We start from the raw sequence: 23,872 nt of genomic DNA, 5'->3' as shown, positions 1-23,872 counted from the left end.
TATTCTTCCTAATCAGAATGATTTTCAGAGGAAAAGGTCTGTCGTAACTAATTTGGTTGAATTTGTTTCTGAAGCAGTAAAGATTCTTGAGTCGGTTGGTGCGGTTGATGTAATTTTTACTGATACTAGTAAGATTTTCAACAGAATTCCACATGACTTTGAAAGTCGGAGAAATAGGCTTTCTTCACGTAGTTTGAGTCTTTACATACTAGTCTGGAAGAGTTTGTAGGGTGATGTTTCGTTCATGTCTCTTGGATTGTTTTTTGACTGTTTTGGCGTTCTTTAAGGTTATTTGGCTCCTTTGTTCTTTACTTTGGCAACCAACGATTCTTTTTTATGTGCCTCCTCTTCTAGTGTTAGTAGTTTTTCTGACGAGACGAAGATTTATGAGCAGGTGTCTTCTGTGGCTGATTATGTTGATCTGCAAAATTATCCTTGCGGTGCAATGGGAATGGTTTGGACCTTAATATAAGCAAATGTTGGGTATTGAATTTATCCAGGAGCGTTATTCTGCATGGTTTGATTACAAATTTAATTCTGGATAGGGTCCATCAGATTTGTGATACAGGTGTCACTTGCAGGCTAGATTTTATGGCCCATCTCAATTTAATGGTTAATAAGGCGAATTCCACTTAAGGTTTTGTCGTGAAATTGTGTAGGGAATTTAATGATCATTTTGCAGCAAAACATCTTTCTAAAACTCTTCGTTATGTTGATGCTGATCGTATTGAAGCTGTGCAGAAGCGTTTCGTTCGTTTCACTCTTCATGACATGGATTAGTTGGATCCGCTTAGATTTCCCCTCTATAAGAGTACACTTAAACTTTTGGACATAAGGTCGCTTCGTTGTCGTAGGGTGCTTTCCGATATAGTTTTCGTTCATCAACTTGTTTTGGAACGAATATAGGGAGAATCATAGTAACTTAAGATCGGTCGAACTTTTTAATGTCCCACGTCATAGTACGGACTATGGCATGCGTATGTTGCGCGAGTTTAACTCGTATTCGTCAGCTCTTTAGGACCAGAGTGTTTATGACCAGACTATACAGTGGCACTGATTTTTTTAAATTTGTTTAAAAAACTAGTTTATATGACGCTTTTTACTGACTCTTAAATTTTTAATTATACTTATCAACATTGATTTAATAGTACACTAATATTATATTTTTCTCACATTTTTGGTTTCACTTCCCTTTCCATCTATAAATGACGACGTTTTTAGCTATATTTTTTTGTCGGGTAAATGATGTCCACTTTGCTATACTAAAATACTTGTACTAAACAATCGTCTGACATAAAAAATAAAAATAAAGAGTGTTCAAAACTAGTACAAGATTTGTTATTCTATTAAATTATTAACATTTGTTTTAATGATTTGTAACAACTGAGACTGAATTTTCAATAGCAATATATTGGCATTTATGCATATTATAAGTATATATATATTTATATATGTATTATAATGTTTGTTAGGCTTCTTCACTAAAATTAAAATTAAAGATCTAACTGGCAAGTTATAATTCTTTTTGATTGCAGTTGCTTTTAAAATAGGAAAATTTATAAAATAAATCATAAAACATATTCGGTATGCACTGCAAATTACATTGCAATTTACCCATATTGTGTGCCTTACAGTTTCATATTTCGAGCTGATCGTATGAGCGTAGGTAGGCTATTGCCTTAGATTGGTTTAATTGAATTGAAAAAGTGTAAACGAAAGCTAAAAATTTTCAATGTTTTTTTAAATGAACAATTTCTGTTTAAAAATGTTATCGGTCTAATCCAGTTACATTGTGAAAATCTATTGTTTCGGCAATTAATTGTACAATAAAATGCAACTAATTTTAGAGAAAAGCGGCTGCCAATATTAAATAATATAAAATTATATAAATATTGTATTGTAATAGAAAAATGAAAACTAAAAAATTCAACTAAAACCTTGGTTTAAAAAAATTTTATAGATGCAATGATAAACACTTCGTAAATATTTAGATGTAAGTATCATAAGTTATTATAAATAATTGATTAGATTTAAACTTAACAAGAAGAGTGAAAACGAAAAATTAAAAGTAATTATATGCTAAATGAAAAAAAGTTCTCTTACTACCACCAATTTTAATTTCCTTAAAGTTTTTCCAAAGGAGTTTCCCAAAAAATTTTAAATAATTACCTTTCAATTTCGCTCTGTTTGTCCCTCTGTTTATAAAAATTCTATTCTTTTCACGCTAAGAAGTAGAGTTTACGATTCCTCGACAAAAATCTCATTGTAAAACCATCTGTAAATTAAATGGAAATTTCGCATTCTCAAGAATTAAAGCATTTAAATTTTTGAAAAAAAAAACATTGCGTCAGGAAATTTTATGGGCGTGTGAATGGAAACAAATAAATGTATATCATAATATTATACCTTTACAACTTCCATAAGAAAATTGAAATATTTGCTTTCGAAAATCAACTGCTGTTTTTTTTTCTCTTGGAGTATAGGGCTTCCTTTTGACCTCTCCAACTCGTTCGATGTTTTGCTGTTTGCTTGATTTGACCCCATGTTAGATCCGATTTTTCTAATTCGGACTTTGCAGATCTATGCTAGTTGCTTCTGGGGTGACCGGGTCTTCTTAAACTTTGTGGGTTCTAAATTATGAATTTTACTAATACAACATCATAGTTGCGGAATTAATAAGAATGTGCTTATTACACTACTAATTTATCTTAATGGAAATTTCCTCATGCAACTGCAGAACAGATGGATGACGTAATCAAAGGAACGAGTTAAAGGAAAGAAAAATTCATTAAAAAAAAATTTTTTCTCCTCAAACTGGACTCGAACCAGTGACCTACCGCTTTCTAGGCGGACGCTCTACCAACTGAGCTACAGAGGCATGAAGAAATTGCCGACGAAATGTTCTCATCATTGCCTATACTGTAATTCACATGATTACTAAGTATTTGTTTTGTTTACATTGATTGCTACATACAATCTACTATTGAAACACACAATAACAAGAACATATATATTTATAGGATTGTGCCTATTGCACTAATTAAATTATGAATTTTACTAATACAACATCATAGTTGCGGAATTAATAAGAATGTGCTTATTACACTACTAATTATGTGGGTTCTACTCCAAGCTCATTCTAGCAATGTTATTGGCAGGTTTTCTTAAAGTATGCCAAATCTATCCCCACTTTCTTCTTCATATTTGCCTACCGACATTAGTTTCCAAAGGTCTTCGTTGCTTAGTCATCTCTGTATCCTATCTGAATTTTTATTATGACAAGACAATTAATAAACTAATTGAAATTTTATCATAATAACGCTTAACAACTAAAATTTACTATTTTTAAAAACCAAAATTTTGTATTAAAAGTTTCTGAATCGTCAACCTTTCCTATCTGAACAACAATAACAGCAAACTACCTAATATGTTTGAGCAAAAAACACATATTATGTATATTTGATAAAGTAAGATTTATTAGGATTTTTGTTTTTTTTTTGTTTTAAAAAAAAATAAAATTCATACTGTGTGAAAAATTAGATCACTGTTGTAAATTAACGTATTGTTGTTAAAACAAGCAAATTTTCCATTAAGGCCCAAATACACTGATCATACTTACATAAAAAATCTCTTTCTCAAGTGCAACTAAATCGAACAAATTATACTTTCTTAAAATCAAACATTTCTCATTAGTTTCGATATTTTTATTTTATATAATTACAACACTACAAAATTAATGTTATCCTTAAGGAAATTTTCAGAAAACTAATTCATCTTCCGATCGATATTATTAGCTTCGTTTTATACGAATTTAAATCTCATCGATCAAAAACCGACATGTCAGATATTTGTATAATATTATTTTTGATAAATACCTACCTCAAGGATATTAATGAGAAGTAATTTTTAATTCTCCATTGGGGACATTCAATTGTCATTGAAAGGCACATTAACCAAATATTTTGCCAATAGACTAAATAAATTTCAAAATATTGAAGTTCTTTACAATATAACGTTTACAATCACTGCCTTTTATAACAAGTACTAATGCTTCCAATAATTTTTTTGTCCATACTACCTAGGTGGACTGTAAAATTAATGAGTTTCATTATTAATTTAGTGAATCCTTTATAGTTAATAATTCCCGTTGGACAGCAGTTGTTTAAGGGCACCAAAAAACAGCCGAAAAGTAAAGAGATTTTTTAAATGAATGTATGCGTGTATTTTCTATATTAGCTTTGATATTATAATATTATTTAGTACTATTTTGATATTATAATATACAAGTTGGAACTTTTTAGATTGTAACTTGTCTTATACTCAAAAAAAAGCAATATTAAGTAACTCAAACACATAGCAAAGATATTTAGGATATTCAATAAAATGATCTCATGGTTTGAGAGCGGAAATTTCGCCAGGTTACAAAAGACGCTGCTACCGTAGATTCACAAAAATACATTACGTAGTTATTCAAAAAAACAAGTAAAAACGTTTCAGTCGGTATGAATCGATTGAATTATACCCTGCACCTTTCATTGTTGTATAGCAAAAGCTTATTTTAAATATTTGGAAAAGTAATAAAGTCAGATTCATGAAACTTGGCGGTTGTGTGTCGAGTTATAGGTCAGATATATTTCTGAGGTTTTGGTGGAATTGCTTGACAGGTTCGATTAGCTCGCATACAAGTCTAAAAGCTTATTCTTAATATTTGTAAAAATAATAAAGTCAGATTTATGAAACTTGGCAGTTGTGTGTCCAATTATAGATCAGATATATTTGTGAAGTTTTAGTGGAATTGCTTGAGAGGTTCGGGTACCTGCCATACAACTCCAGAAGCTAATTTTAATATTTGTAAAAATAATAAAGTCAGATTTATGAAACTTGGCAGTTGTGTGTCCAGTTATAGGTCAGATATATTTCTGAAGTTTTAGTTGAATTGCTCTACAGGTACGAGTTGCTCCCATACAAGTCCAAAGGTTTAAATATTTGGAAAAATAAAGTCAGATTCATGAAACTTGGCAGTTGTGTGTCCAGTTATAAATCAGAAATATCCGTAAAATTTCTATATAATGGTTTCACAGGTTTGAGCAATTGCTATACAACAACGAAAGGTGCAGGGTATAATTCAATCGGTTTATACCGACTGAAACGTTTTTACTTGTTTTAATTTATTTAATCCAGAAAAGTTTGTTTTTATTTTAATATATTATAAGAGAAATGAGCAAATTTAATTGTTCCTTTTTAGGTTCTTAACTGAAATCTTAATTTTTTTTTTTGCATAATTATGTAACCATAATAACAACAAATTATTATTTCTATACTATGTTTTTTTTTAAATTCGGAATAATTTTGTTTCAACCATATTTTAGAACTTTAGACATGCTACGATTTCCGAATGTTCATTTTTTGTCAAACAATTTTTTTTGCAGATTTCACTGTTTCTTGTAATTTTTCGAAGATATTTTATACTAATTCTATGTTAGCATTGATTATTTAAATACAGTTTGAAGGCTAATTCAAATATAGATTGTCCTACAGTGATGATTTATATAAATTCAACACTTTTTGTTATTTTGTGCTATAACGGATTTAAAAGAAAAATGAACAAATCAAAAAAATCAAAATTTTAAGTTTCTATATTGCGTTCTTATGCTCAATGTTCAAAATTAATAATATCAATATAAACATGTATGTATTAAAAAGCAAATATTTATTCATTCTTTACGAAAGTTTTATTTATATTGTTAATAATAATTCTCAAACGTGATGAAAACTACTAACATAAACAAACGTTTTTGTGTATTTGTGCTCATTGATTACGTCTACACGCTTTTTTTTCTCTTTGTTCTTTATACAAAAACTTAAAAGCATTTTTACTTTATATTGTACAAAAATCTAAAATTTTAAAACATGCGCAGCTTGATAGTCAATAATAATGTAAAGATGTTAAAAAAAACAATTCACATCCGTACCAACCAAACTTTGGTAAATTATTATTTATGAATGTGAAGGTTATTTTTATTTTTGTTTTATTCTTATACACAAACACAATAAACATCACAATTTTCATTTTCTTGCCTTCGACTTCGTTCACTAAATTTTAATTTCTCTATTCATAAAAACATGCCATGCACATCCTTACAAACGTATTATATAAAAAGTAAATTTAATAAATTAGCAGTTTAATAAAATTAAATTCCTTTTATACCTATACCTAATGATATTTAATTGTTGCGATTCTATTTAGCAGTACCTAATAAAATTTTAAAAATACAATAGTAATATAAAATTTACTATTATAAAAATATTATTTTAAAAATATAATATCTACTTAAATACATTTTTATATCCGTACGAACGTATGTTCGAAGGGTATATAGTAAATTTGCTTTACCGTTTGTAACGCTAAAAAATAATGGTCTGTGATATAGACTCAAGTGTGTGTTTTTGATCAGCGTCGAATTCTGAGTCGATTTAGCTTTGTCTGTCCGTCCACCCTTCCGTCTGCCCATCCGTCCGTCCGTCCCAAAAATAACTCTAAAGCTAATTGAGTTAAGTTCCCCAAATTTTCACAAATGATTTATTGTAGTAAGTACCGGAATCCTATTTAAATTGGACATGATCGGGGTACTGGTTCGGGTAGCTGTCGTACAACTTCAAAATTTATTTGGCTATATCTCAGAAACTATAAAAGCTGTGGTATTGAAATTTCACACAAACAAATATTAAACAACGTGTATGATAGTAGGGCCAACGTATTTGATAAAAATCGTTGAAATTTCTTGACTCGCTTCTTTTTGAAAAACACAATACAGAAATTTTGCATAAATTAATATGGTACAAGTAGTACGGCAACTTAAAGTCACGGTCTGTCCCATAGTCAGCTATCGCATATTTATTCGCACAAATTTGTACGAGTATCACAGAGTTGACACGGTCGACTCTATTGTTTCTCGTTTTTACTGTTTTTGAATTCTTAAAGGACAATTTAAACTTCAATGCTGCTGAACTACAAAAATTGCTTTAGTTATAAGTTGCAAAATTTTGAGAAGTAATGATTTCTTCGCAAGTGTCTATAATTAATTTGTGATACAACTATATTTTTACAAAAAGTATTTTTTGCTATTTTTCCTTCGACTGAAATAGTACTATTACCCTACTCCGATGTAGTACTTATCTTTTATAATTTAGGTGATTAATTGTTTATATTTGTCCTAAATCATTTTTTCAACGATTAACAATATTAAGCAATTATAATAAAATAATACACACATATCCCTATAAAAATATATCGAGAGTGTATGAGCGTGCAGTAGTGCTCCGGCAAGATAAGCCAAACAAAGTTCAAGGACGCAACCTGCTTTTTATCGAAGAATTTTGTCCCTTTTTTGAACTTTCATAATGTTAGTTTGGATTATATTAAGAAAAAAAAAATTATCTGAATAGTTTAAATAGTGCTAATTATGCAAATGAAGATTGAATTACATAGCTTCTCCTTCATATTTTATTGATATTTAAAAAAACAAGGATTTCTTCTTTGATTACTTCCTTTAGTACAAGAGCGCTGATATTTGGTATGTAAAATAGTATTTCCGCACAAAAAATTTTTAAAACTTGAAATTTTAATTCGATGATAGAATATGATAGAAGTTTATATATGAGATTTTTGCAATTTTCATGTTGGAGAGCTAATACAAGAATGCTTATTATAGACAATATTTAAAAACGAGAAAAAATAGAGTTGACCTTGTCAACTCTGTGATACCCGTACGAATTAGTTATCCCATGTGCGAATAAATATGCTATAACTGACTATTGGATAGACTATGACTTTAAGTTGCCGTATTACCAATTATTTTATGCAAAATTTCAGTGTTATGTGTTTTTCAAAATACTGTGTGTGCCAAACTACTATTGAAGTTGCATGGCAGCTACCAGAAAGAGCCAAGAAATTTTAATGAATTTTATCAAGCACATCGGCCCTACTAATATATTCGCTTAAGTACAATATCAATATTACAGCTTTGGTAATTCCTGAGATATAGCCAAATAACTTTTGAAGTTGTATGGCAGGTACCAGAAGGAGCCCTATCGACACTTTAGATAGTTTTAATAATTTAGCAATTTCAGATATCACAATTTTCATTTTATTTTCGAAAAAAAAATGAGTTTAAAGAATTTAAATGATAGAAAATCGAAAATGATATGTTGTTTTTGCTGAAGCTAAATTTAAGCTTTTAGACCTGAGAATTTTATTTGCAACTGTGTCACAGTTTTTTAATATCGTAACATTCATATTCTTTACAAAGTATTTATTCATCTCATATTCAATAACCATTCTAATAACTATTTAATATTAAGTTTCTGATAATCATTGAATATACATATAAATTTTTTCTTAATTTCAAAAGTTAATTGACTATTTAAATTTGACTTTAAACAAACTTTAAATTAAAGAATATGAAAAAGAACGATAATGTGACTCTAAACAAGTATTCTTTCGCTTTTTCTCTTGTCGAATTGCCTTAATTAGGCTAAATATTCATTCATTTTCTAATAGTCGCATCGAACAAAAATATTGCATGTAAAGTATTGCCGTAGTAGACATAAACGGGATTGACAATCACTATCATCTCAATAATTTCATTCGACAAGCCTTCGTGTCAAGGTCTTTTAATTTATATGTATAAATAAAATAAAAAAATCCGCAAAGTTAGTACTAATAAAAGTTATATTGAAATTTTGATATTGGGTTTTTGGTGAGAACGCACTTTTCCATGGTAAGGAAGTGTAAACAAACTATTTTTAGCAACCTGTCGATCGAAGAAATTTCATCAAAATCGGTTGAGCCGAACTTGAGATACACGCGTACACACACTATCGGTCTGTGTGTCAGGTCTGTTCTGCAGTTGCATGAAGAGGTTCCCATTAAGATAAATTAGTAGTGTAATAGGCACATTCTTATTAATTCCGCAACTATGATGTTGTATTAGTAAAATTCATAATTTAATTAGTGCAATAGGCACTAATTAAATTATGAATACATAATTTAGTAATCACAATTAGTTCAATAGTAGATTGTATGCAGCAATCAATGTAAACGAAACAAATACTTGGTAATCATGTGAATTACAGTATAAGCAATGTGGGGAACATTTCGTCGGCAATTTCTTCATGCCTCTGTAGCTCAGTTGGTAGAGCGTCCGCCTAGAAAGCGGTAGGTCACTGGTTCGAGTCCAGTTCGAGGAGAAAAATTTTTTTAATGAATTTTTCTGCCTTTAACTCGTTCCTTTGATTACGTCATTCATCTGTTCTGCAGTTGCATGAAGAGGTTTCCATTAAGATAAATTAGTAGTGTAATAGGTACATTCTTATTAATTCCGCAACTATGATGTTGTATTAGTAAAATTCATAATTTAATTAGTGCAATAGGCACAGTCCTATAAATATATATGTTCTTGTTATTGTGTGTTTCAATAGTAGATTGTATGTAGCAATCAATGTAAACGAAACAAATACTTGGTAATCATGTGAATTACAGTATAAGCAATGTGGGGAACATTTCGTCGGCAATTTCTTCATGCCTCTGTAGCTCAGTTGGTAGAGCGTCCGCCTAGAAAGCGGTAGGTCACTGGTTCGAGTCCAGTTCGAGGAGAAAAATTTTTTTAATGAATTTTTCTGCCTTTAACTCGTTCCTTTGATTACGTCATTCATCTGTTCTGCAGTTGCATGAAGAGGTTTCCATTAAGATAAATAAGCATGCCCCACACTCGGGTGGGGGCGCACAATAGATCCTTATACGTGGTCGCGGTGCATTGTTTCCCCCGTTGCACAAATCTACAATCTACAAGGCATATATATAAAGTGTGATTCAATTCGCATGTTTGCCGAAACCATTCTTACAGTTCTGCTTTGATGGTATACACCAAATATGACCAAGTTGGGAAATTTCAACCCTTAATACCGCTTCTAGTTGCAAACAAAATTTACGTAATAAAAGTTTCTTTTCTTCAAAAATCAATAATCATTGTTTTTCTAAAAGTGTTCTTATTTTATAAGTTAAAACCATTCAAATAATAACAATAACCGTTCAAATAATAACAAGAAAATAAAAATATGGCTTTTGTAACGAAAAAGAGGATTCATATCTAAGATTTCAAAATTTTTAACAACTAATAATATTTACTTAAGTTTATCAGTAATTGTCAACAAGACTTTTTGAAGAAAAAATCTTAGATGACTAACCTGGTGGAATCTACAACTACATTAATATTGAGGAAGGTTTCAGACGGGTGTGTTCTATACTGATTTTGGATCTGTTTGGCAAATTCTGCCATTCCCCAAGATAGTAATTTTGGACCATTGCCGTTCATCATCGCTGTTACTGATGTTTCATTTGTTTTAAATTACAGTGAAGTATTAATTTATGCTGACGAAATAAAAATTTTCCAAAAGATCCATTCTGCAAGCGATACGGTTTCTCTCCAAAATGATTTAAAAAACTTTTATTGTAGGTGGTGTACTTGCAATAACTTAAAAATTAATGTGAAAAAGTGCGAACTGATGTGTTATTCTAAACTGAGATAACCGTCAGTTTGTGCACATTTTCATTTGGGCAGATTTGTTTGATTTTTCAAATTTTTCAAATTTGAGAAATCTTCAATTTGCCAGATGTTTTTATAGCTAGAGAAAAGTCTAACAAATCACTTTAGATTTCTTGTTTTGTGTATTATTACTCAAACGGCAATCCAGTATTTTTAAAATCAATAAATAAAAAAACTGATTGTAAATAAATCGACACCTAAGTGAGGCTGAAGCTGGATATCATTGATATTAGTGAATTCAGTTAGATAGCGACTGTCTTCTTGAATTTAAATTAAAGTTGATGTTATTCTAAATTAACTAGCGCTTCTAAATGCAATTTTCTTCCGATAGATAACATTGAAATAGAGAACTGGTTAAAAAAACCAAGTAAACTTTACTTTAAAAACAATAAACCAACCACATAATTTATTTTTTTTTTATTTAGAGCAACAATAGAAAGAAAATCAAAATCAGCAAAAATTTTAATTTTAAAAATAAATTGATTTATGTTTTCTTTGAAAATTTAACTCTAATAAGAGTTATCTAGTTTCCGATAAACATAAACTATAATATTTTAATAAAAATGTGATTGAATTATACGTCAAGTCAATGCACCAGTTCACACATCTGCAATCGCCATGGCAAAAATCAATGAATTGAAGTTTGAACTGCTTTCTCACGCACCCTATTCACCAGATTTAGCCCCCTCAGATTACTTTCTATTTCCAAACTTGAAAAAATGGCTTGGATTTGAAGAAGATTTTTTACAAATGAAGAAGTAGAGTCTGGCGTTGATGGCTATTTTGCAGAGTTTCCCAGTTCTTACTATAAAAATGGTATCGAAGCAATTTAACACCGCTGGCAAAAGTTTTGTTTAAAAACAAATTTGATTTTATGCCAGCTTTTTTTATATTGCCAGATTTTTCAGATTTTTTGGTGGAGTTTCCAGATTTTCTGTGGATCCGGCTATTAAATTCTCCCACCATATAAATAGTTAATTATTTTCTGTCATCTAATGCTTATTAAAATGGTAATATTTATAAGTACATGTATTCCAATTCTTAATTATTTGTAATATTTAATGCGTTTCAAAATTTTAATTGTTATGTATCAAAATTTGTTTTCTAAATTTGCTTTCCATAACATATTATGGTAAAATTTGTAATTAAGTTATAGTAACTAGTTTATTCAAATTGTAATATGTTTGAGCTAAACATTGTTACAAAATAAAATATAATGGTTTCACATTTTGTGCCTTGATTATATATATATATAATGATATTATATATAATGATATTATATTGTATAATGATATTATATAACCTAATGACATAAGAAATTTTTGTTCTACCTTCTCCTGGAATATTTTTTATATGAATATTTTTTATATATGAGATTATCAAGGTTGACCTAAAATTAACCTTTTGAGTGCACACTTATTTTTTAGGGACGTTGAGTACACACATGTACCATTTTTGTCTTTTGTCCTTAAATTTGGAAAAATTTAGCTCAAATTTTTTTATTTTTAAATATCTCTGTGTAATAAAAACACTTCTTTAAATAGAATAATAAGATAAAATAACAGTTTTTTCTTTCGCTCTTGAGAGTTGAAAGTAAACTAATTAGATAATTTACAAACGATCTCATTTTTAAAATATTGCTGGATAAAAGGGGAACATGTGTGCACTCAAAAGGTTAAAATAAAGGTAATTTTAAATAAATTCGGATATTTCAGTTTTCTCCATTATTATTGAATTATATTTAAATATGCTTTTGCTAACTAATTTGCGCTCCCTTTTGAGTTTATCAATTTGTCCCTTGGAATTCACGTCAAAAACAAGTTCTTGGCAATCTATTTCGGACCAATAAATAAGAAAAAACTTCAACACTTTGTGAAAAAACACCTAAAAATTTTAGCTCCATCAAAGACATCTCCGACCAAAGCATAGTTTTCCTTGACTTTAACGTCTGTAATGTTTTATACAAATCCCAAATTTTTCTGAAAGCAATTTTCTTAAATTAACTTAAACTTCTGTGCGAATACAAAAATAATTAAAGAATATTAATTATGAAAAGTACACACATAAGTATACATACATATGTAATAAAAATTTATACAAACTTTTAAATAACTCTTTTTTAGGATTAAAATTAGAAAAGCGAATAGAAGAAGCAGTTCCAGCCGGTCAGCAACTTCAGGAATTAGGTATGAGATTTCGACCAGATGATGCTGGTTCAGATCAGGTGAGTTAAGCTTTTTTAAGTTAAAGTTCTTTTCGTTTTCTTATTCCTTTATTATATGCTAAAATTCTTTTGTATTAAATTTCAGTTTCTTTCTCACATGAAAAATCTTTGTTATTTTTAAGTGTTTTTGTTTTAAACTAATTCTGAAAAAGGTTTTCAGAACTTATACTTAACGAGTACGCATACGAGTATCTATACGTACTTCGTTTTCTCACTACGCCATTCGGTTATCTTATAAATAAACAGATTTTTCTCTAGAAAAATATTATTTAGCCTTAATTCCTAGAGTGCTTGGAAAATATATCAGCGCGCAAATAATTGGTGCGAATTTCATTTGGTTGATTTATTGTTTTCCGAATTTACAAAAACATAATTGACGCATAGATGTCACAAGAAAGAGAATCATTATTTGTATTGATTAGTTTTTTTATTTAGCCAGTTTAAGAAAATATTTGAAATAGGAAATATTAAGAATTTTGCAATATACCATATTTGTTTCTTTAAGCTGCTGAACTATTTTCTGAATTCAACCGAATATACCAACTATTTCCTGAATTCCACAAAAATCTCTAATTTCTCTAACGAAATGACCAAACACGTGCATTTGATTATCACTCTATTTTTTACCGACCGCATTGTTTTTACAATAAGGTAGGTTATGTGATGGCACCAAATTTTAGATGTCGAGTTGTCGGTGGGAATGCACTTCTCCATGGTTCTTTCAGTCTATCTTGTTGTTACCAGAAGTTACTGATGGGCTTTTTGTATAATTTGGACGGCACAAAATGAAACTCTACTTAGAGCCAAAATCACATTTTTCTAGGTGTGTTAACTAAAAGCCTTCTAACGCCCTAAATATTGGAAAGAAGTGTTTAAAGGGCATTTTTATAATCTTCTGTAATGCTAGACAATGTTCTGTAATCTAGACAATGCTACCACATAAGATTTTGTTAAAGATGAATAAGAGTTCAATTTATGTAACAAATTAAATAAAACTGTGTCTATATAAAAACAAAATTGTCCATATAGAAATTTAGACCACATACCTAGGAAAATCTGAAGTTTATAATAATTTTGTTTCTTTAAACTACAAAATAAAAAAAAATTTCGTATATTGGCCTAAATAGTACAATAAATTAAACTTAAATCATTCGATTTAACATACGTGGCTAAATATTTCGAAGTTAAAACCTTAACTCTTTTTTGTGTATAGTTATTAAAATAATTTATTAAATTTAAAATTGAGTTTTAAGAAAACTTTTCAAAATGTTAAATATTAACCTAACTGAAAGGAATTTTTAAATATTTTTTGCCTTTTACTACATGTAATTTATTCTATAAATAATGGGGGACTTAACGTGACACTATTCTTTAAATAGAATGATAAGGAAAAATAACTAACCTTTGTAAGATTTTCATTTACAAGAATAACACAAAAATTTAAAATTTCTTTATTCTTTAAATTTTTCTAAAAAATTTAGGGTGGAATTTTGAAATTTATTAAACTGAATCCAATTAAAGAAGTTAAATGAATATTTAAATAATGTCAAGAAAAATTTAAATAAATTTTGAAACTGATTATTTATCAATGGAAGAAGAAAACCTTCCATCTAAATAAGTATTTTACTTATAATTATTAAATCAAATTATCCTATGTGTTCTAGATAATAGGTTAACAAATAAGGTAAACTATTACCATACAGACGAAGTTAGCAGCCCTTGTTTGTAAAATATTTATATATTCAAATATAATGTACGAAGGTATTCCTCTGGACATATTTTCTCCCCAATAATAGAGCAAAGGAATTTATTTATTTTGTCTTGAACATTTTTTGATTTGTCGTACATTTTTGAAATGTAAAGTTCTAGTTAAAATAGTGAAGAGCTCTTTCGCTTAATTAGCAAACATTTTTTAAGTGTACCTCTTTAAGTAGAAAACTTTTTCCTAAATTTTCGATGTGTAACAGCTGTAATGCAATTATGTTTGCACCACAAGTACTATGACAAATTTACTATGTAAAAATTAGTTTTTCCGTCTTTTCTCATTGTGCGCAAATTAAATATAAATAAATCACACAAAGCTCTAGATTTCTTAACAAACAAGATAAAGTATCACCTATAAATAAATCTTCAGATTATTAAAATTTTCAATATGTTAGTTGTATTTATATTTGAATTTATATTGTAGCATATATGACCTGTTAAAATATTATGTTAACTTTTGCAAATAAATATCGTATATCATTTTTAAACTATTGTAGAAGTTGAATGCGAGTACCGAAAATTAAGTCTTTCACAGCTTTTGTTTCATTTAAACAGGATGATTTGTTCGAAGAAGATCGCCTTATGTTAGATACTTCCCCTCACGAAGAAGATTCTATGAATGACGATGATTTAGAAGAAACTGATACAGATGATGATGAAAATGGTGCGTGTGAGACATCAGACGGCGAACGTGTTATATATCCATGGATGAAAAAAATTCATGTTGCTGGTGTTGGTAAGTAGACAAAAAATATTGATAAATCTCACAACATACATTCATTTTATTCAATCGGAAATTGATTCGATTGTATGATTTATTATTCTGTATAAAAAAAATTTTGATAAGTTTTGTTTTTTTTAATGTTATGGTTACTATGAGCGCAACTTTTTTATATTATAAAATATCGCCACACCTTTAATGCAAATTAAGTTTTTATTCTGTACACAATATGCCCAAGCAGTAGAAACAACATTTTTGCATTCTTCTTTTAATATCAATGACATGGAACTGGAGAAAAGAAAATCAGTAACTAGATTTAAAAAACATTCCTTTTATTGATCTACCTGTCAGTAAATGCGTTAATTTCAAAAAGCACACCTTTATTTTTGCAATAATAATCGATGATTTTGATAATAAATGTCAACTAACCGTTGAATTAATTCAAGGCTACACTTAGAAATGAGATACTTTGCTCGCAATCAGAATTTTTTATGCAAACAAAAAAATTTCAATTGATTGAGTATCTGTATCTTTCTGTTTGAATTTAAATTTTTGGATGTTATCAAATTCTTCAGAAAATTTTTTAATTTTTATTAATAATGGGCATTTTTACTACACGTATATACTGTATGGTAGGAATTCGGTAGTAAATTGTTTTAAAACGAAAATCATTTTTTATTTAGATCTTGACTTATAATTCCAGTACCATATTTATTTCAGTAAATTTCTATAAATGGATAAATGAAAATAATATTTTTTATAATTTATTTGCTTTCTGAATAAATTTTATCAACTTCATTAAATAAATGCTAATTATAGTACTTTTGATTTAAGAGCGATTGTAATCATTGACTTTTGATCTGTAATTGAAACAACTGCACATAATACAATAATATAAATTCACGAAATTCAATAATATAATAATATAAATAATTTCGGAATACTATATTTCGAAGAACTTGAATAAATTTGATTTTAAAACATAATATGTATGTAAGAATATCTTTGATATACGTATACATAATATATATCAACAAGTATTTACCATAATTATTTTGTTAACCTATAGGTCGATACGTATACACTCGCTATCTCTACCGGTTTATTGCGAACTTGTGTACTTTCTATAACAATTGACATTCTGCAAGTTTTTGTGTTACTTTTTTCGCTTTTAAAGAAACGGGGCAACCAAAATTTTTAAAAACAGTTTAACATGAATATGAAAAAGCAATGAGTTAATCTTAACTAAACTAGTTATTACATACAGGCATGCTTGATTAAATATAAATGCGAGGAAAGCTCCATTAAGTGCAAATTGCTTTTGAATTTGTATGACATATTAATGACCAAAATTTAAATTCTATAAGCTTTATATAATTTCTGAAATGACCAAATTGTTTTTGGAGTTGTATGGCAGCTACACAAACCACTGCTTTCTTTGAACCTGTTCCAGTATTTCGAAAATTTCGATATGTCAATTTTTAGCTTTTAATGAAAATTTTGTTATCTTGGCTTAATGGGTTTTTGGATTATCGATGGAACTATGAGCGCAGGACAGACGGACAGATGGACAGAGATGATTAAATTAACTCAGAATTCAAAGCTGATCAATCTTATTAGTGTTACGAACGGAGTAGTAAATTTATGATACCCTCCTAATATTCGTTCGTTTGGTATAACAAGTAGGCATTTATTTACAATTTATCTGCTAAATTTCAAAATTTACGAAATATTTGATACCATTCTTTCATTCTTCAGTACCGCTCTTTCATAGTCATAGTGTTTGATAATCATTTCCCTATTGCATATAAGATAAAATTTTGTATGAATATCTTCAGCTGACTTCGCTTTATGTTCAAACAGCAATATGTTCTCTAATATACTAAGGCTGATATCAAAATATTTGAAAAGATTTTAGTATACGATATATTCTACTTTTTGAATTCATTATAAGGGCTGTTATATTTGAACCCTTTCGATATGATTTATTTCCTTGTAATATCTGTTACACAATTACAAATTTTTTTTTGTCATACCTTAGTAATTGTTTAATCTATGCTAGTAAAATTTTGCAAAAACATACATATATGCGAAAATGGCCATTGTTTTCGTTAAAAATCTTTGAGATGATATGAATTTATATGGTAATTACAATTATATGGTTTATATGATAATGGATTTATATATTATGTTAATACATACTTTTATTATGCTTTTAATAAAAGCATTATACATTTATATAAAAAAGAGTCGTATGATGAAGTGTGGCAATTATCATAGAACTCTGAAAATCAGACATTCGCACAGGTATCACAGAGTTGACATCGTTTTCTCATTGATAATGTTTTAAAAATAATTCAACCAAATTTAAATTTTCATGTTCGTAATATTTTAATTACTTATCAAAATCATTGCAAAATTATGTAACTCCTAATTGAGTTAAAGTTATTTCAATTTTGCTTGAGCATCTTTACTTACTAAAATTAAGAATACGCCCCAAACCATCCACTTAGATAATTAAAACATTCAATGCTAAACTGAATTTGTTCTGATAACAAATTTCAAAATAATATGACATACATCAATTAATAACAATAAATTTTTGCCAAAATATTGAAGAAAAAAATTGATAACCCTTTGAGCTAAAATTTATAAACAAACTTTTCAACGTTATTTTTCATTTGATGGGTCTACAAGGTAAGATACTCGAAATTTACTACATAAACATTATTAAATGAAAAAATTTCAAAAATAATATTTCAAAAATTTTAACTACTATATTATAGAGTAAGGGCTATATTTATGTGAAACTGCTCCAGATAATATTTAAAAAATCATCTTTTATTCTCCCTAATTTACGCTCTCCCAAATTTAAAAATTTAGAAATGGAAAATGATAAAAAGTGTTAGGTTTTTTATAATTTTGTTTCTATTTTTTTTTTCGTTGTTGTTGTTGTATTGCACAAGACCTGGACAAATTAATTTTTCCTTCTTCAAAAGTAAAATCGGAAAAAAATGTTGAAAATAAGAAAAAATTATGAATAGAATGGTAACTTTGTTTGACAGGCATCAAAATGAAAAATGATCGCGCATAGGTATACGTCAGGTTTTATAATATTTTTCCCAGTTGTTCCGTATCTGTAAATACTTTATTATTTTAGTTTTATAGAACTTGTTTAAAGTCACCAGATTCCTAAAAAACAAAAACAATAATAAGAAGAATGGAGAATAAATTTTAAATAAAAATTGTTAAGAGTGTATACAATAAGATATAAGTAATCGGTCATATTGCCGCAAGATTTTACCAAATTGAAACTATATAATATTTTGTTGTTTAAATGCTATTTTCGTGTTAAAATGTGTATTTATTTGTCGGCCCACTTATTTCCTCAAACGATGCAAGTTTTTTTAAGTTGTTTCGAATAATATAAATTTCAAAATTTCCACATGTATAAATTAAGTTAAATGTTTGCATTTTTTTAATATACAAAATATTTAAGAATATCGTTAATTTAGTAGTTTTTCTTATTAATTTACTTGCAATTAACATAAATAAAACTTTTTTATAAATTACTTTTCTACTTGTTCTCACGAACATATCAAGTGTTAAATCGGTGAATTAATCATAATGGGTGTTATAAGTTTTAAAGAAGAGAAAAAAAAAATAAAAGATATTCAATAGTATTTTGTAACAAGATGTTAAGAGTTGGTCCGAACTGAGAATTTTAATTTCATTCTTCACTTAGAAAATTCATAAAAATTTAACAATAATAACTTTTTGTGAAAGAACTTTTTACATCAAGTTTGAACGCAAATCAACATATGCATGTATGTAGTAAAAAACTAAAAATATTTCTAAAAACAATTTTTTTAAAAACCACTGAATATTCAAATCGAAAAATCAAATGCTTAATACACCACCTAACTCAAACAAATAACGCATATACGGATGAAAAAAATATTTATAAGAAAAAAGTTATTTTCAAGGAGAAAATTATTAATGGACTTTTGAAAATGTTGACAGTTTATTTTCTATGAATAATACTTTATCGATTTCAGTCACTCAAAAGAGCTTTTACACAATCTGAGTCTTACTCTCTCTCTCTTTTTTCAGTTCTTTTACCTATTACGTTCGTTAAAATCTACTTAAATGGAAAACATTTTTGGATATAGGCTGAATTTCCCTTCTTGTTTTGGTTTTTCTTATTTGTTTAATATTATTTATTTTTTTTTGTATTCCTTAAACGACATTGTCAGAACATTAATCAGAAAAAATTGTTTCCACTGTCTTTATATTTTTATTATATTATATTCTGTATTTTATTTTATTGTTATAATTTTATATTTTTTTTATTTTTATTACTCGCATAATGTTTTTGTTGTTATTTTATTCTAGCGAATGGATCATTTCAGCCCGGTATGGAACCAAAAAGACAAAGAACTGCCTACACTCGTCACCAAATATTAGAATTGGAAAAAGAATTTCACTACAATCGTTATTTAACTAGAAGAAGAAGAATTGAAATTGCACACACTTTGATATTGTCAGAACGTCAAATTAAAATTTGGTTTCAAAATAGAAGAATGAAATGGAAAAAGGATAATAAATTACCAAATACGAAAAATGTCAAAAAAAAGAATCAAAATTTAGATAGTGCAAAAAGACCAAAAAAAGGTGTCACAACGAAAAAACAGAATCAAGTGACATCGGCGTCAAATGAAGTAAGATTTATTTTTTATTCATTTTTATTTAAATATTAAAGATGTATGTGCACACTTGATAAAAAAAATGAAAAGAAATTGTAGAGAAAATTCAAAATTTAAAAATCGTAAATACTGTTAAAGTAGAAGGAAATTTGAAAACAACTAAAATTTTTCATATATTTTCTCCAAGTTTGTAGCTTGACCCGCTACTCTTGATAAAATTTTTTAAAGAACTATTTATTCTTTTGTACTTCATAAAAATATGCTGATTAATTTTTAATTTATTTGCTTTTAATTAGCTAAATAGTTTATATTATGTCATGGATTTTTTAATATATTTAAAATTTAAGAAATTTATAAAGTCGTCCAAATTAACGTCTCTCCATCATTGCATTCAATTGAATTACTGAATGAATTTTAATCATATTTTCAATATTTGGAAACACTTTCAATTGAATATTTTTTCTTTAATTTATTAACATTTAATTTAAAATTTATTTTTATTTTAACCTGAATTAGACACAAAATTAGCTTAATATAAATTGTGTATATGAATGTTTATTATATTAAAAACAAGAAAATTAATAACAAAAGTGATAAAATTACAAATTATTTAGGAGGTTTACATTTGCTTTAATAATAATTTTCTTCTGTTTACATTTTAGCAACAAACAATTTCGAATGAGAACTAATCAATTAATATAAATTAAAATTTTATTAATGGTATGTTTGCGTGATCACACAATATAAATAATTGCATAATAAAGTTACCGGTCAATACGGTGTTAAGTGTTTTTAACAAATAATTTTATGAATTAAACGAGAATAGATTTTTCATAATAATTCTTTTAACGCCTAAGGGTTAGAAATAAATTTTTTACAAGACGACATTGGTAAAGAACTCATTTAAAAATGTTCTGCTCAAAAATTTTATGTGATTAATGTAGTTTAAAGTAATTTAAAAATTGAGGCCAAACAGGTCTTATGCTATTGGATAGAAACCATTGTTTAAAAATTGCAAATTTATCAAAACCATAAATTAAGAAAAGCAAATAAATAATTGAAACTTGCATAATGATTTATTTTGCAATATTATACTATAATATATAGCATACATGTGCGGAGCATACACGTATGGAGCCATATACCATCGAGTATAAAATGAGTAAAATTTTTTTCCGGAACATATTCTTTCGGAATAAGAATAGAGGGGCTTAAAAAGAGAACAGCATGTTATTTAGTTTTTCATGTTTTAGAATAGAAACATTCGAAAGTACCAGCATTCAAACTGTAGGAAAATTGTTGTACAATTTTTTCTTATTTTTAATTTTTTTTAACAATTTTTAACAATTTCTCTTAAAGTTTTTTAAAACTTCTATTCTAGAGCTTCTCAAGCTTTAATTTATGTCATCAAACGTTAAAATATCTTTTGTTTTAAGATCCTCGCAAAAAATCATTTGAATTCCTCAGACAATTCCTTTTATTATTGCTTTTGATTAATTTTAAGTGTCATAATTATCAACTATATTAATAATTACAGGCCGTATTGTATACAATACAATGAGGTATATTGTATATTGTATACAATGAGGTAGGTACATAACCTACAACAAATTTTGCAACAAATTTTGATGTAGGTTATGTTTTGATAGCAACAAATTTTGGATGCCGAGTTTTCAGTGGGGACGCACTTCTCCATAGTAGGAAAGCGTAAATAACGTAAAGTACTTTTAGGGAGATGTTGGTCTGCCGGTCTGTATGTACACGCACGTACCTCAAGTTCGGCTGAAATGAACTTGATGATATTTTACATGTGAGTTTATTTTGGCTATGGCACGGACATATGGCATGGTCAATTTTTAGGATATATTAGACCTCTAGAACTGGTCCTTTCTGGGGGCCTTTTTTACATTTTTGTGTGTATAAAGAGAAATAATTTTAAAAATTTCCTTGAAAATTACTTTTCAAATTCGGCGTTATTTTAGTAAAAACTTTAAATTTTCAGATATTTACTGAAAAACAGCAAAATTTCAATTAAAAACTCCTATTGTTTTATTTTTTCGAAATTTTTCCTACAAATAAATCCTTTAAAGGATGTTGTAGGCAAAGCAGGTTTAACGCCGATTGCAGGGGTTGTCACACAACCACCACCCACATCTTTGTCAACTGCCTTTTCCCTTAAAGAACCAAGCTTTTAGTCAGCAAGATCCGTATTTCTAAAGCCATTAAACCTACTTTGCTCGGAGCAGCCCTGAAAAAATTTATGTCTATTAACTTGACATAATCACTGTATGAAATCACCAAACGACTTATTACTTTCTAACTCTCTATAATTATTTTATCTTATGAAATATTCCGACGTTAGTATATAGAATAGCTGCACTAACATGCTAGTAATTACGAATATAGTATAGTACAAATCTAATTAAATTTCTTATTATAACAAACAATTAAAAGCTAGTTTAATAGAACTTAATATAATTACAACAGAACTAATATGAGCTAGTTTAATAGAACTTCATGTTTATAAACTCTGTAAGATTTTATAACGATACTTGCTTTTATATTTACTTTTTTGAAAATGTTTTTACAGCTAAATGTTTTTAATGTTTCAGCGTCGAATCGACAGTAAGGACTCTGAAGTTATGCAAGCTATGGAAAATTCAAGTTCATATCTCGCATCAACAGTAGAAAACGATAATAATAAAATTCAACCAAGAGATCCAACGGAACAGCAAATGCACCAAAATCAAAATTTAAATAATTTAAATGATAGAGTAGCACAACAGCAACAACAATCGCAACATTCACACGCACAACAAAGTTCAAATATTGGAATTATGTGTAATCCTGAAATTCATAATCATGATATAATAAAACAAGATTATGATTTAACGTCCCTTTAGAATTTTAATTTGTTTGAAATATATTTTGTGAGAATTTTATACATATATATAATTTAAAAATTAATAATTAATATTTTAATTCAAAAATTCATTTTCATACAATATAAGATAATAAATGAATTTCTTTTTATTATAAATACATTGTTGTGTTAAAAAAGAATTTTTTATAAATAATGATTTTCATAAAATAAAAATTAATTAAAATTAAAAGTTAAATAAGAAAAAAATTGTGAGTTTGAGTGAAAATATTTTTTGCTCAAAATTATTATAAATTATATTTAGATTTCATCACTAGTCAAAATGAATGTCCGCTGTTTAGAATGCTATATTTTATATTAAAAAAATTAAGTCAAAATAGAAATTTATAAATATGAAAGAATCTTATCTTATTTTTCCATTTAAATCTAAAAATAAAATTTACGACTAAACTAAACTTGTAAACATTTCTTTTTCCTTAATTATTTCTTATTTTTAAAAATTATTTGATAAACAAATGCGACAAATTAAAGACTTTAATTATAAAATTTTAGTTTTAATAAAAATTTAAATTACACAATTTTAATAAAGCATAAAAGTTATTATTGTAATATATAATTCCTAGAATTTATGACATAAAATTGAAACAAAGAAATAAAAAAAGTATTATTTATATAAAAAAGGAAATAAAACAAAATAAAACTTTATTATATGAAAATAAATACAAAAAATTTAATAAAATTTGAATAAAAATTAAAATTGAAAAAATCTTTAGTATAAAAAATGAAATTCCTTTACATTTAACATATGGGTTGATGAAAGCGAAAAATATCATTGGTCCCTGTAATAATAAAAAAGTTGATTAAATTAATTATATTAAAATCAAATTTTTCATACTGTGGTGAAACGAACAAGTCCAATACGCAATTATAGAAACAATAACTTTGGTTTTGATACAGACACCGTCAAAATAT

The 23,872-nt window shown here is 27.5% G+C and overlaps 1 protein-coding gene and 1 non-coding gene across 2 annotated transcripts in view; one reads left to right on the top strand and one right to left on the bottom strand.

The window, feature by feature from the left end:
• The window catches only part of LOC129616391 (homeotic protein deformed), a 40,104-nt gene extending 17,182 nt beyond the window's left edge, over window positions 1-22,922 (top strand). The window contains exons 2-5 of the mRNA XM_055532013.1: window positions 12,728-12,828; window positions 15,148-15,328; window positions 19,709-20,034; window positions 22,632-22,922. Of these exons, the coding sequence (XP_055387988.1) occupies window positions 12,728-12,828; window positions 15,148-15,328; window positions 19,709-20,034; window positions 22,632-22,922 (899 nt within the window). The remainder of the gene's footprint in view (window positions 1-12,727; window positions 12,829-15,147; window positions 15,329-19,708; window positions 20,035-22,631) is intronic.
• Trnas-aga (transfer RNA serine (anticodon AGA)) lies at window positions 2,806-2,878 on the bottom strand. The gene has a single exon. It is a non-coding gene; the product is annotated as a tRNA-Ser (tRNA).
• Window positions 22,923-23,872: the final 950 nt, after the last annotated feature.

The sequence above is a fragment of the Condylostylus longicornis genome, unplaced genomic scaffold (assembly GCF_029603195.1).
Source record: "Condylostylus longicornis isolate FDR11 unplaced genomic scaffold, ASM2960319v2 ptg000194l, whole genome shotgun sequence".
NCBI classification, from domain to species: domain Eukaryota; kingdom Metazoa; phylum Arthropoda; class Insecta; order Diptera; family Dolichopodidae; genus Condylostylus; species Condylostylus longicornis.
This window is presented reverse-complemented; position numbering and strand designations above follow the sequence as displayed.